Here is a 13,766-nt window from a genome sequence, read left to right on the forward strand (position 1 = left end):
AAGAAAGTACAGTGAGAAATTTTAGGTAACATTTTTAACTGTCATACATACACACATAAAATTAGTCTTCCACTGTTATATTGAAATCAATTAAAACAAAAATAAAACAAAACTTTCTCAGCCTTTAATGGCGTGTGCATAGACTTTTTCTATCCTCTACTTTCTTTTTATTAGCCATATTATAACCAGTAGCCAGGATCGTGTACCACTGTACCAAGTTTCATTTCTGGTTCTATTGTAATTTTCACAAGGTCGTCTTTGCCATTACTGCAAGAGAAAAAAGCAAAGAAAAAGCTAAAGGATTCCGCTAAAGCTATCGGAAGTAGCCTAATAGCTATATCTGACACGTGTGTCAGTTTTTAACATGGTTAAATAGCAAATGGCACTTTGTAATGCTGTTGTATCAGCACTAATGCGAGTATTAAAGAACCCAAGTGTACACATACTGTGTACACGTCTTAGGGAGGGTTTAAATTGCCAGATGATCTCCTGTGGGATTAAGTGTGATGATGATGGATTTTAATTGATTTCCATCCAAAGTGTAACAGTGACATGTTCTCTCAACGGTAGGTTGATCTAAGTGCGACTTTCCCTGCTGTCTTTTTACGGCTTCCTGCTGAGTGTAATTGGGTGGGCTGTTTTGTGTGTGCTTGTTGATGTTGCATCCCTTATTATTTGAAATATGTGAACAGAAACACACAAGCAAGACCGCACTTGTACAAAACTTTCTATTATGCACTGCTGTTCACTACAACACCACACTAAAACACGATTAATTGAGTTAAAGAAGACATTCTGCATTTTTCTCTAAAATTAAAATGTGATGTGTAATATATTTCACAATTTAAAGGAGTAATATGCATTTTTCCCCCCCACAGTTTAAAGGAAACGTCAGGCATGTAACACTTTAATTGGAATTACTCGTTTTTTTCTGTCTCATGTTAAAAGCCACTGCTCACCGACTCCTCTACGCTAATGCTGAGTGCAGCTTTTGTTACTATGGCAGCTGGGGGCAGACCTTGGGCTAAGCTTGCGGCTACTACTAGCCCAGATTGTGACCCCCAAAAAAACGAGTACCCAATGAGATTTGATTGTATTTTCACTGGTGGAGGCAGCACTTCATTAACAAGCCGCTTTGTCCATTAGTATGTGGATCTGTGCACGTGGTGCATGCAGCAGAGACATCACCAAACGCAAATACACTTGAGCCCCCTTGTCGACAAAGTATCTAAGAAGTAAGAAGTATCTGAGTTTCCAACAAACTCAATGCAACTCTGCTTAGCTTTTGACTTTGACATCACATAGTGTTTCAGTGTAGTCCAGCCAACACTTGAAAATGGTGGACCTTTGCCCAGCCTAGCTTCTAAGTCTTAGGCAGAGAAACTCGGTGTGGGAGCAATATTATGTAAATTGGCCCAATTGTGTTGTCATGATCCAGCAAAATTCAAAACAGCTAGCTCACAGATACATTTTGGCAACTAGGGCAGGCACTCCAGAGAGCTATCTGTAGCCAACAATTCAAAAAAAGTGTCACTTTTTACAAAATATTTCCCCTTTAATGGTGTGTCCCAATATTTATGTCCATAGATTGTAGCACCTCATATTGTGATTTTCTAGATGTATGTATAGGGGCTGTTCTCTGGGTTGACTTCTTCTTTGGTGCTGTTTGTCGTTGCTGACGGCGGCAGCAGCTCCATGCAGACGGCGACAATGCCCTCCCACTGATGTGCCGCATTACGGATGGCAAGACGCCGCTTCTGCTATGCATGACACATAAACAGAGAGTTGGCAAGGTTTCAAGCCCCAAGCTTAACCAGGCCACTGGTTACTCCCCATTTCCAAACTGTCAAAGATCCGGCTTTTTTCTGCCTTTGCCTTGTACATAGAATATTGCCGCAACTGTACACGCTTCACACAGCGATGCGTCATCCTCCCAACAGATAATTAGAAGATGTCAGAGCGGCCTCTGGTGTGACATATAAAATGCTTGTCGGACAGCTACAATTGATTTCGATACAACAGGGCAGTGTGTGTCAGGTCTTAATCTTTACACCCCTTGTGTGGAAGACTCAGACAGAGGCGGCGTTCCAGCTCTGTTCCATCTATGATTCTGCTTCCAAAAGCTTGTATTGTAGTAGTGCTGTATTAAAAAAAATTAATAACAAAACTTTCTTTTTAAAATTAGGTTTGAATATTTAAATTCTCAAAATGAAATATGCATGTTTATATATACTGTGGCGGCACGGTGGACGACTGGTTAGAGCATCTGCCTCACAGTTCTGAAGACCGGGGTTCAATCCCTGGCCCCGCCTGTGTTGAGTTTGCATGTTCTCCCCGTGCCTGCGTGGGTTTTCTCCGGGCACTCCGGTTTCCTCCCACATCCCAAAAACATGCATGGTAGGTTAATTGACAACTCTAAATTGCCCGTAGGTGCGAATGGTTGTTTGTTTGTATGTGCCCTGCGATTGGCTGGCAACCAGTTCAGGGTGTACCCCGCCTCCTGCCCGATGATAGCTGGGATAGGCTCCAGCACGCCCGCGACCCAAGTGAGGAGAAGCGGCTCAGAAAATGGATGGATGGATATATATACTGTATGTATGTAAGTGTGTGTATATGTATATATATATATATATATATATATATCCATCTTCAAACCGCTTCTCCTCACTAGGGTCGCGCTGGAGCCTATCCCAGCTATCATTGGGCAGGAGGCGGGGTACACCCCGAACCAGTTGCCAGCCTATATATATATATATATATATATATATATACATACCCACTATACACACACAGTGGGTATGGAAAATATTCGACTGGTGGAGGGCTGCAGTGATGGTTGACTTTCTAGAACTTTTTCCCATCACCCGACTGCATCTCTGGAGCTCAGCCACAGTGATCTTTGGGTTCTTCTTTTCCTCTCTCACCAAGGCTCTTTTCCCCCGATTGCTCTATTTGGCCGGACACCCAGCTCTAGGAAGAGTTCTGGTCCTCCCAAACGGCTTCCATTTAAGGATAATGGAGGCCACTGTGATCTTAGGAACCTTAAGTGCAGTCGGACCAGATCTGTGCCTTGCCACAATTCTGACTCTGAGCTTTTCAGGCAGTTCCTTTGACCTCATGATTCTCATTTGCTCTGACATGCACTGTGAGCTGTAAGGTCTTCTTTCGACAGGTGTGTGGCTTTCCTAATCAAGTCCAATCAGTATAATCAAACACAGCTGGACTCCAATGAAGGTGTAGAACCATCTCAAGGATGATCAGAAGAAATGGACAGCACCTGAGTCAAATATATGAGTGTCACAGCAAAGGATCTGAATACTTATGGCTGTGTGATATTTCAGTTTTTCTTTTTTTAAGAAATCTGCAGAAATTTCAACAATTCCAGATGTTTTTCTGTCAATATGGGGTGCTGTGTGTAAATTGATGAGGGAAAAAAATTTACTTAAATGATTTTAGCAAATGGCTGCAATATAACAAAGAGTGAAAAATGTAAGGGGGTCTGAATACTTTCCGTACCCACTGTGTGTGTGTGTGTGTGTGTGTGTATACCGGTGTATATATACATATTCATATAGTATTTTTATTTTTCATTTTCTTTGGTTCATACAGACCAGAAATATTTGAAAAAGCTGGGAAAAGACATTTTATTTAATTTACATTTTTTTATTTCATTTGATTTTCCAATGTTAGCTTTGCTTTGTTTACCTTTTTACAGAACATTTATAATTATAAGAAAAAAACCCTCTGATTTTAGTTTGTTATTTGTTGTATTTGTTTTATTTTTTTTATAGCTTTTTTTCTTCTTTCCAGTGATGGAACTGGATTCAAATTGAAACTGCTGTCTTTATTTTATTGTTTTTCTTTGCTACAGTCAGAACGTTTCCACATGGTTCACACAGTCAGAACTCATAGTGTTGAAACTTTGTAGTGTTGAATTGGAATAAATGTAAATTCATGTGCTTTTTGTACGTTTCAGGCTCACGGAGGCAGGGAGCGTGACGAGCCTGTCGCTGTCCGAGAGTCATCTGGCTGAGCTGGACAGCGACACCCTGCGCTTATTCGGCCTCGGCGCCCTGGACGCGCTGGAGAGGGGGTGGGGGGTGCAGACGGCTGGTGCAGTCACCGTTATCGCCTTCCGCTACATCCACTTTGACGCCATTGTACCGATGCTGCCGAGGATCAGGGTCAAGTTCCCCAATCTGGTGGTGAGAACAGAGGATTAAATTTAGAATAATTATGCAACACAGAATGTGCAACATGTCATTTTTATGTACAGCATCTCATTTTCCTGGAAGCCAACATCAGCCGCCTGCCGCAGCTGGCCGCCCTTGCTCAGGTTCGGCGTCTGGATCAGCTGACCGTCCACCCGCAGGGCAACCCGGTGGTGGGCCTGGCACTGTGGCGCTCCTTTGTCATCTACCGCCTACACCACTTTAACCTGCAGAGAATCAACGGCCAGGAGGTCAGTCCACACGGCGGAACATTATGTACACCATGCCACTGGTGAGCTGGTGAGATCCAATACGACACAAATATTTAAAAAAAAAAATCCTTAAAAAAACAAATTTGATTCAATTTCATTTTATTTGATTTGCCCAGTACAAATAGAGTTCTTGATTTGTTTGGCTTGACACTCTCAGAAACACTTAAAATTTTACATTAATGTCACAGTGTCAAAATATCTTTCGAAGACCTTTCTTTTGTTTTATTTCATTGTATTGCTTTACTTTATAGTCTACAGTTTATACAGAATTGCGTTACAGGAAAATGATGGGAATAGACCACATTTTGGAGGCGTTTTATTTTATTTAGTTTGTTTTCATGTAATAATTTACCCAAAAAGTTTTCTTTTGTTCCTTTTTTTAATTATTATTTTTGTTTTATTTTACTTTATACTGAACAGTCTTATGGAGAACAAGCCATAGAATCTCTCTAAGTGCTTGAGGACTCTGCATCTTTTTGCACAATTGTCAAAAAAAATAATAATAATTGTACCGGCATTACCAGATAACTAGCAACCCTTTATTGCTCAGTGACTCTTTTTGTCAATGTATTTATGTCTCAAAAGTGCTCTCTGTCAATTGACTGTCTGTTGTCGTACTAGAGCGGCTCCAATTGCCGGAGACAAATTCCTTGTGTGTTTTTTGGACATACTTGGCAAATAAAGATGATTCTGATTCTGATTCTGACCATCCACGAACAGGATGGTTAAACGTGTCTTTAAACAACAAAAGATCAACAAAGCAGCAGGCCCGGACAGTGTGTCCCCCTCATGCTTGAAGGTCTGCGCAGACTAGCTCATTCCAGTTTTCACACAGATCTTCAATATATCTTTGGTACTGTGTGAAGTCACTTCCTGCCTCAAACACTACACTATCATCCCAGTCCCCAAGAAAACTGCAATTTCAGGACTGAATGACTACAAACCTGTTGCCCTGACATCTGTGGTCATGAAGTCATTTGAACGGCTCGTGTTAGACCACCCATGCAGTTTGCCTATCAAGCAAACAGGTCTGTGGATGATGCAGTCAACAAGGGACTGCATTGCATCCTTTAACACCTTGATGGCGCATTGACCTACGCGAGGATCCTGTTTGTGGACTTCAGCTCTGCGTTCAACACCGTCATCCCTGAACTCCTCTCCTCCACGCTTCTCTAGCTCAATGTCTCGCCTCCCATCTGCCAGTGTATCTACAGCTTCTTGATGGGCAGGACACAGCAGGTGAGGCTGGGAAACACCACCTCATCCACACGCACCATCAGTAAAGTACAGGGATATCCTGGATGAAAAACCTTCTCCAGAGTGCTCAGGACCTCAGACTGGGCCAAAGGTTCACCTTCCAACAAGGCAATGACCCTAAGCACCCTTGAGCATCTCTGGAGAGACCTGAAAATGGCTGGGGGAGGGGGGGGGGGGGGGGGGGGCGTGGAGTGTTTGGGGGGGGTGGCATTGGGTCTCTGCGGCCTCCCCCAGGTGGGCGATTGTCGTAGCACCTCGGTGGGGCCGGCGGACTGCCCTGGGTCCCTTGGTGTGGGACGTGTCCCGTCCGCCGGGCTGCTCTCGGTGGACTCCTGGGCCCAATCCCGCCTCTCGATTGATTGGGTGTGGTCCTCAGCCACCGCGGTGCAGGGACAGCAATTACAGGACACTTCTGTCAGCCATTGTGCATGCGAAACGGTGTCAATTCACTTACATTTGTCCACAGGCACACACCCCTGGGACTTTTTCACTGGATGTGGGGCCACTCACTTATTGTGACAAATAACTCATGAATATGCAAATTGCTTGGGTATCCCCTCACTCACACTCTCGTCCTTTTTTTTAATTACTTTTATAATTTACATAGTCACTCCCACCACACTTCAGTTGTACAGCCGGGTTCACGACCCTTGTCCTGCATGCTTCTTCTCCTGTCCTTGTCCTGTCCTATCTTGTCCTGTCCTTCCCTCACAGGGTGTAGCACTACTGCCCCATACAACACTCACATATAATGTTTCATTGTAATATATCCATATAAATATCTATATATCCATCCATCCATCCATTTTCTGAGCCGCGTCTCCTCACTAGGGTCGCGGGCGTGCTGGAGCCTATCCGAGCTATCATCAGGCAGGAGGCGGGGTACCCCCTGAACTGTTTGCCAGCCAATCGCAGGGCACATACAAACAAACAACCATCCGCATTCACACCTACGGGCAATTTAGAGTCTTCAATTAACCTCGCAAGTTTTTGGGATGTGGGAGGAAACCGGAGTGCCCGGAGAAAACCCACGCAGGCACGGGGAGAACATGCAAACTCCACACAGGCGGGGCCGGGGATTGAACCCCGGTCCTCAGAACTGTGAGGCAGGCGCTCTAACCAGTCGTGCCGCCATATATATATATATATATATATATATTATATATATATATTTTTTAATTGTTTTTTTTTTTTTTTCTCATCTTGTTGACAATTAGTTCCTTCTCTTGTCTTCTTTTCTCACTCCCCTCTAGAAACTTTGTTCTGATCGACTCTGATTCTCAATAAATTATAATACAAAGAGCCGGCACGGTGGGCGACTGGCTAGCACCAGTTCTGGGGAACCCCAACTGTGTGGAGTTTCCATGTTCTCCCCGCGCTCGCCGCGCCTGGGTGGTTTTTCCTTCCTCCCACGTCCCAAAAACATGCGTGGTAGCTTGATCGAGGACTCTAAATTGCCCGTAGGTGTGTATGTGAGTACGAATGGTTGTTTGTTTCTCTGTGCCCTGCGATTGGCTGGCGACCGGTTCAGGGTGTAGCCCGCCTCCCGCCCGGAGATAGCTGGAATAGGCTCCAGCAGCCCGCGACCCTGAGAAAAAAGAAAGGAGGACATTATTTCAAATTGACAGTGTAGAAAATGAAGATACATTGATTATGATTCAGAAAATAAGCAACACTGTTTCTCATTGTTTACCAAAGTAAAAGCAGATGTTTCCAAATGTCTTATTTTGATTACACAAAAATGATCAGTCTGCTTTGATGGAGGACTACAGAAATCTGAGAATATTTGTTGTTAAGAGGTTGAAATTTTAATTTAGGCAAGGTCTCTAAACGATTAATCGATTATCAAAATAGTTGTTGATTAATTTGATAATCAATTAGGTGTGGATAAATCGATTAATTGTTGTACCTTTAATTTGTTTCGAATGTTGATCCGTTGTGGGTTTATAAAAGTATCATAAATTAAAACATTTGCTTATATTGTACTGGAGCTCACTGGCTTGTGCAGGTGTACGTCCATATAATGTTAAGCATATAGCTTTCCCTCTTGATGTGATGTTACCGTGTATGTTTCTGTCTGTTGTATTAGTATATATGTGTGTATGTGTGTTCACTTCCCTCGCCAGGTCACCATGAATGACGTCATTGCCGCCGAGCGGGTCTTTGGGACACTGGGCCACGTGGCGGCCACCGAGACACCGCGCTGCCGCCTCCTCCTGCTGCTGGAGGAGTCCAGGTGAAGTGCCCAAGCACAGAACATTACATTACATTAACTGCTACTTAACAGCAAGGGCAGATGGCAAAAGTCACTCTGCTATAATTAGTAACACTTTTAGTTACTAGTAAAAGTGAAAAAGCACAGACTATGAAATGTACAGACAGTGTTCTCCCACATGTTCGGGATTTGGCATTCGTGAATTCACATATTTGTTGATTTTTGGGGACTAACCTAGCCTTCGAATTTCACTGAAAAACTCACCTATTTGCTGTTTTTGTTCTGAGGCCAAAGTTATGTGTAATTTAAAAGTATTAATTTAGCGCAATCTTGTGGCATCTTGGTGCCAAAGAACTATGTTGAAATGAGAGGAGGCGCTTCATTTAGTTTGGCAGTAGGACTGTCTATTAGAAAAGTAGCACTTTCCTGCCATCTTGTGACATCAAATAAAGGTTATTATTAATGTTGTTATTATTATCTAAAGGCAACGATAAACCTTTTTAGGGGAGCCGTCAATGACTCGCAGATTTTCATTATTCGCCACAGGTCTCGATCCCTTTAAGTAAAAGTGAAAAGTTATTACAATCATTGTTTTTCTTGCAGTTATCTCCAATACTCATTTTGATAACTTGCCACAACTGAAGGAAAAACAAACTTTTCTGCACACAAAATAGCTTCTGTCCTTTATTAATTTCCTAAGTGCTCATACTGAGAAGAAGAAGAAAAATCACTGGACACAGCTTTGCTGCAAGCTAAATTCAAGATGATCAGGACTGGAGGGACAATAGGTCCTGCATGAGCAAAATAAAACCCCATATCAATTAAGAACTTATTATTCCCCAAGATTTCAATCAATTAGGTTCTTAACCACTGTTGACATGACCTCTCTCTATTTACGCTATTTGCCGTCACGTCAGCATCTGCAGAGGTTGAAAATTAATAAGCCTATTTTGACAAAGGAGTCGAAAGTACAGTTATCTGTTATCAAATGTCAGGAGTAAAGTCAGAAAAAGGTATACTCAAGTAAAAAACATACCTGAAAAATCTACTTAAATGCAACTACAAAGTGCCACCACTGACAGCAAGTATGCAAAGGACGTGGAAGCCCTCGCGGGCATGTGCGTGCTTGACTACCGTGCGTTTGTTTGTATCAGGGTGGGTACTTGGCACCGTGACACACACATACACGCATTCAACCTTTTTCCCTTTCATACTCAAATTCTGTCCTCGAGCGTGCACTCAGGCTGAACCGTAAATAGCAACGTAGCCTCCTTAGTAATTAAACTGGAAAAATTTATATCATGTCCAGACAATCTCGCTGCAGTCAGTCAGAGGTAATTTTCCTTTTAATGTGCAACTTTAGTTCCCATGTATCTGTGCCCAGTCATAACCTCCTTAATCTATTACAATAAACTTTTTCACAATATAAAGGCACCACATTGTATTTTCCCCAAATTCAAAGTAGACATTATCCACTTCCCCCCAAAACTTAAAGGAGACACCATAGCACCCACCACCACACCCCAATTTACAGTACGTTGTAGATTAAAAATACAATCAGACCAAGGACAGAGCCATGGGGGGCAATTCTCATTAAAAAAATAGGTGGGTCCACCATCCAGACAGAAGGTGCTATCTTCCAAGTCATGTATCCGATTCAGAGGTTAATAGCTGGAAATACAAGCTGAACTCTTCATCTCTTATTCATCTTTTGATGTCAAATCCAAATGTATTTAGTCTCCACCAAACATAAAGGAATTGGCCTCGGTGTTCCAATACTTTTAGAGAGTAGTCTATATGCACTACTAGAGATGTTCTGTGGGATTAGTTTAAGCAGGCTCTCTTTGTTTATTAAGATCAGACCATATTTTATGACCCATTTATGCAGAAATGTAAGAAATTCTAAAGGGTTAACATACTTTTTCCTCCCACTGTAAAGGAGGCACATAATGCATTTTCTTCTCAATATAAAGGAAATATTAGGCATCTTTTTAAAGAAAAAATTGTATACAAAATATATTAAACTATGCATTTTTGACCTTTTAAAGGAGGGATATGCATTGTTTAGGATGCATAGTATGTGTTTTCCTCAGAATTTAAAGGAGACAGGCATTTTTTGTACAAGGCGGACAAAGAATGTAGTATACGACGTTTGCTGCTCTCCTCCCTCTTACACTAAAACACTGAGCTGCCTTGTGATCACAATCTTACAATTGTGGCATACTTGGAACAGGGTGTTCAAAAAAATTTTTGTCTGATCACATGTAACAATTTCCAAAGGGAAAATGTTTTTGAGAGTTCAATTTTCATTAATGCTGTAGAATTTCATTTGTATATTAAGAAAAAAAACAGGCAGGGTTTTTTTGGTGAGCACATCACTCACTTTCTGGCTCTTCTCCGTCTCATCTTTCACCCCCCGAAGGAAGCGGCAGCTGCAGTTCCTGTTGGAGGGGCGCGGCCGGCGCACGGGGCTCAGCCCGGAGGAGCTGCGGGACAATGGGAAGCTGGTGGGCGAAGGCCTGAGCCGAGCGCTCTTCAACTATCCCAGCCGGGACGGCAGCATGGACAGCCCGGAGGTGAGCAAATGTATTGGGACATGCCATGCATCCATCCAGTTTCTATAGCACTTGTCCTCATTTGGGTCACGAGTGAGCTGAAGCCTTTCCCAGATGATTGGAGCAAGAATGATCTGGTCACCAGCCAATCACAGGGCACATATGGACCAAAAAAACATTCACACTCACGGTACTGACATGCAACATTTTGAGGTTATAGATGGTGTAACTATACATCGTCACATAAGGCGCAGTCAGTTACAGATGTTTATTGTTTGTTGTATACGTAGGGCCGAGAAGTCTTTTTTATACAATGATTTACTTTATGACCTTACGACAGCATTAGTGATAGGCTCTGGTGTGTTCTGACGTGTAAAAATCTGTGTTAACTGCAGCTGTAGGAGCAGTGAAATTTGCACCCCAAGTCGACCTTTTATTTGGAAAATAATATTATTCCAGTGTAAGCAGAACTTCCAGCTGCATTTAAACAGCCTCACATAAAAAAAAATGCTATTGGTGTTTTTATAGCACAATAATACAGACTGTTAAAACTGTTATGATTGCGTTGGTCTCCATTCTTCATTTCCTTTAAAACATTGAATATGAGTGTTGCATTGGGCTGTAGTGCTACACCCTGTGAGGGAAGGACAGGACAAGCTAGAACAGGACAGGGACTGGAGACGAAGCATGCAGGACAAGGGTCGTGAACCCGGCTGTACAACTGAATTGTGGTGGGATTGACTAGCGTGGTTCATTTATTGCTGTCACAAAAAAACAAAATATTCTTACCAATAGAAGGTTATTCCCAGTTCGGAGTCCCCTTGTTGTGATTGTACGACGAGTGCGGCCGTATGCAGCACAATGTGCAGGCATCCATGTTATCTTGGTTTCCGAACATACCGTCCACGAACATAGAATGCGCCGACACTTTGCCCCCACTATCTTAGCATCGCAGAAGGCATGCAGCTAAAAGGAGAAGTCTCATACAGTATGTACGATGTCTATGATCTTGACTCGTTTGTGGTTTTTCGGCATTCTGCTTTTATGTCATGTCGCACTAATTTAAGATTTTAAAAGTAACAAGCTCATTTTTCAAATGTAAGGAGTACAAAATACAGATACTTGCATTTAAAAAGTAAAAGTAAAACGTCACCAGAAAAGAAATACTCAAGTATAGATACCTGAAAAATCTACTGAAGTACAGTAACGAAGTACATGTACTTCTTTAGCTCCCACCTCTGCAAGCCATTGAGTTTGCACCTTCCTAAAAAGAAGACATTCGTGCCAAGATATATCTATACATGCAGTTGTCATGTTCAGCTGTACTTTCTTAATAAGGTGATCTGAAAGGCACTTTGAACGCGTGTGCAAGTTTGTTAAAAAATATGACATACATGTTTTAAAGGCGTCACTGATGGTGTAGTGGTACAGGCGACGCGAGTGGTGCGGGCAGCGTGGGTTCAGTTCCCACTCAGTGACCGTGTCTCTATGTGCCCCGCGACTGACTGGCGACCAGTTCAGGGTGTAGTCCGCCTTTTGCCCGAAGTCAGCTGGGATAGGCTCCAGCGTCCCGCGACCCTAACCAGGATAAGTGGTGTTGAAAATGGATGGATGTTTTAAAGGCCATTTTTTAACAATACATTGTATTTATTATTCTTGACTTGACTGTAAAAGTGCATCGTGACTTAGCAACAGTAGGAAAATGCTGGTCCCAGGGTGATAACAGTTGAGAACCACTGCTCAGCTCTCTTCACGAAAGGAACAAAATAAGAAACTCAAAATGATGTTCTGCGTCATAGGAGAGCACCACGGAGGCGTCGGAGCGCGCCGCCACAGTGGACCTCTACCTACAGGATCTGGTGCGCCGGGCGTCCGAGACCAACGTGAAGGGCGAGGCCCTGCACCACCTGTGGCCCGCTATGTTCGCCGAGATGGTGCGCGATTGTGTGCTGGAGATGAGCGACCTAGCGGCCTTCCGCCAAGCCAGCCTTGCTAAGCTGTCCAAGTGAATGAGGACAGGTCACGATGGCCATCTTGACCAGTAACCACACACATAGTCACGTCTGGACGTTTTCACAAGCACCTTCTCCACATGGACCACTTTAAGGACTTGTTAATTGAATGTAGTTGGGACAGCTTTGAAATGACCACAATCTGTTTTGAATGACCTTTGCTGTGTCTTAAACCTCATATGTTAATCTCCTATGTGTCCTGCCTGATAGAAGACGGACAGGCAAAAACAAAGACTTTGTTTTAAAAACACTGGATTTCTCTATTGTATTGCACTTAGTATTAAAAGATTCTCTATCAACACACTCATTTGGCACCTTATTGTGTTTTACTCCTAACACTGTTTTCTGCGGGTGTTTAATTACTTAACTGCAGTGTACCATGAGGCCGTCAGGGATGAATGTATTTTTAAATAATTATCCATTCTCAACACCACTTATCCTGTTCCGGGTTGCGGGGCGCTGGAGCCTATCCCAGTTGACTTCAGGTGAAATGCGGACTACACCCCGAACTGGTCGCCAGCCACTCGCAGGGCATATATAGACACGGACATCTCTTCGCACTCACATTCACACCGTCACTGAGTGGGAACTGAACCAACGATGCCCGCACCAAAGTCAGGCGAGTGTACCACTGCACCATCAGTGACTTCAATTGTTTCATATTTTCAATATTTTTTCCATATATGGACAATTCAACTCTCAGGACGCACCGTGTAATCCATGGCAATGTGACCTCTTGAGTATTGTAATGTCTCTTGCGGAGTCCTGTACTTGGGCCTTGTAATTGTTAAAGAAAGGAACATAGCTTCATGAGTACAAATAGAACAATCCAACAGCCTCTGTGTTGCCACTTGGCAATATCATAAGCATATATAACATTAGCTTTCACTGTTAGGCCGACGACGTCCAACTATACATGCCTTTAAAACTTACTAACCCACACAATTACTGTAATCCGGAGGTGTGCATCATTGAGTTTAAACAGTGGGTGTCCTGTAAGTCTTTGCTTCGTAACCCGGAGAAAACTGGGATGTTGATATTGGCCCTGCTAAACACAGGCCCTTTTTGAAGGACACCTTTTTGCGTTTTGTACCATTTCCCAAAGTGACTCAGCAAAAACCTATGCATTATATTTGACTCAACACCATCCTTTCAAATGTACACCAAGAATATTAAACCTTGCAAGTTAGTACAAAATGCTGCAGCAAGACTTTTGATAAGGACGAGAACGTTTCATCATATTA

The 13,766-nt window shown here is 42.9% G+C and overlaps 1 protein-coding gene across 4 annotated transcripts in view; it reads left to right on the plus strand.

The window, feature by feature from the left end:
• The window catches only part of LOC133474135 (leucine-rich repeat-containing protein 49), a 73,195-nt gene extending 60,370 nt beyond the window's left edge, over window positions 1–12,825 (plus strand). For all 4 annotated transcript variants that reach the window (XM_061765493.1, XM_061765491.1, XM_061765492.1 and 1 more), the window contains exons 15-19: window positions 3,977–4,205; window positions 4,277–4,462; window positions 7,867–7,976; window positions 10,378–10,531; window positions 12,310–12,825. In XM_061765493.1, coding sequence (XP_061621477.1) covers window positions 3,977–4,205; window positions 4,277–4,462; window positions 7,867–7,976; window positions 10,378–10,531; window positions 12,310–12,519 — 889 coding nt within the window. In that variant the 3' untranslated portion in view covers window positions 12,520–12,825. The remainder of the gene's footprint in view (window positions 1–3,976; window positions 4,206–4,276; window positions 4,463–7,866; window positions 7,977–10,377; window positions 10,532–12,309) is intronic.
• Window positions 12,826–13,766: the final 941 nt, after the last annotated feature.

Source organism: Phyllopteryx taeniolatus, chromosome 2 (genome assembly GCF_024500385.1).
Source record: "Phyllopteryx taeniolatus isolate TA_2022b chromosome 2, UOR_Ptae_1.2, whole genome shotgun sequence".
Classification (NCBI taxonomy): domain Eukaryota; kingdom Metazoa; phylum Chordata; class Actinopteri; order Syngnathiformes; family Syngnathidae; genus Phyllopteryx; species Phyllopteryx taeniolatus.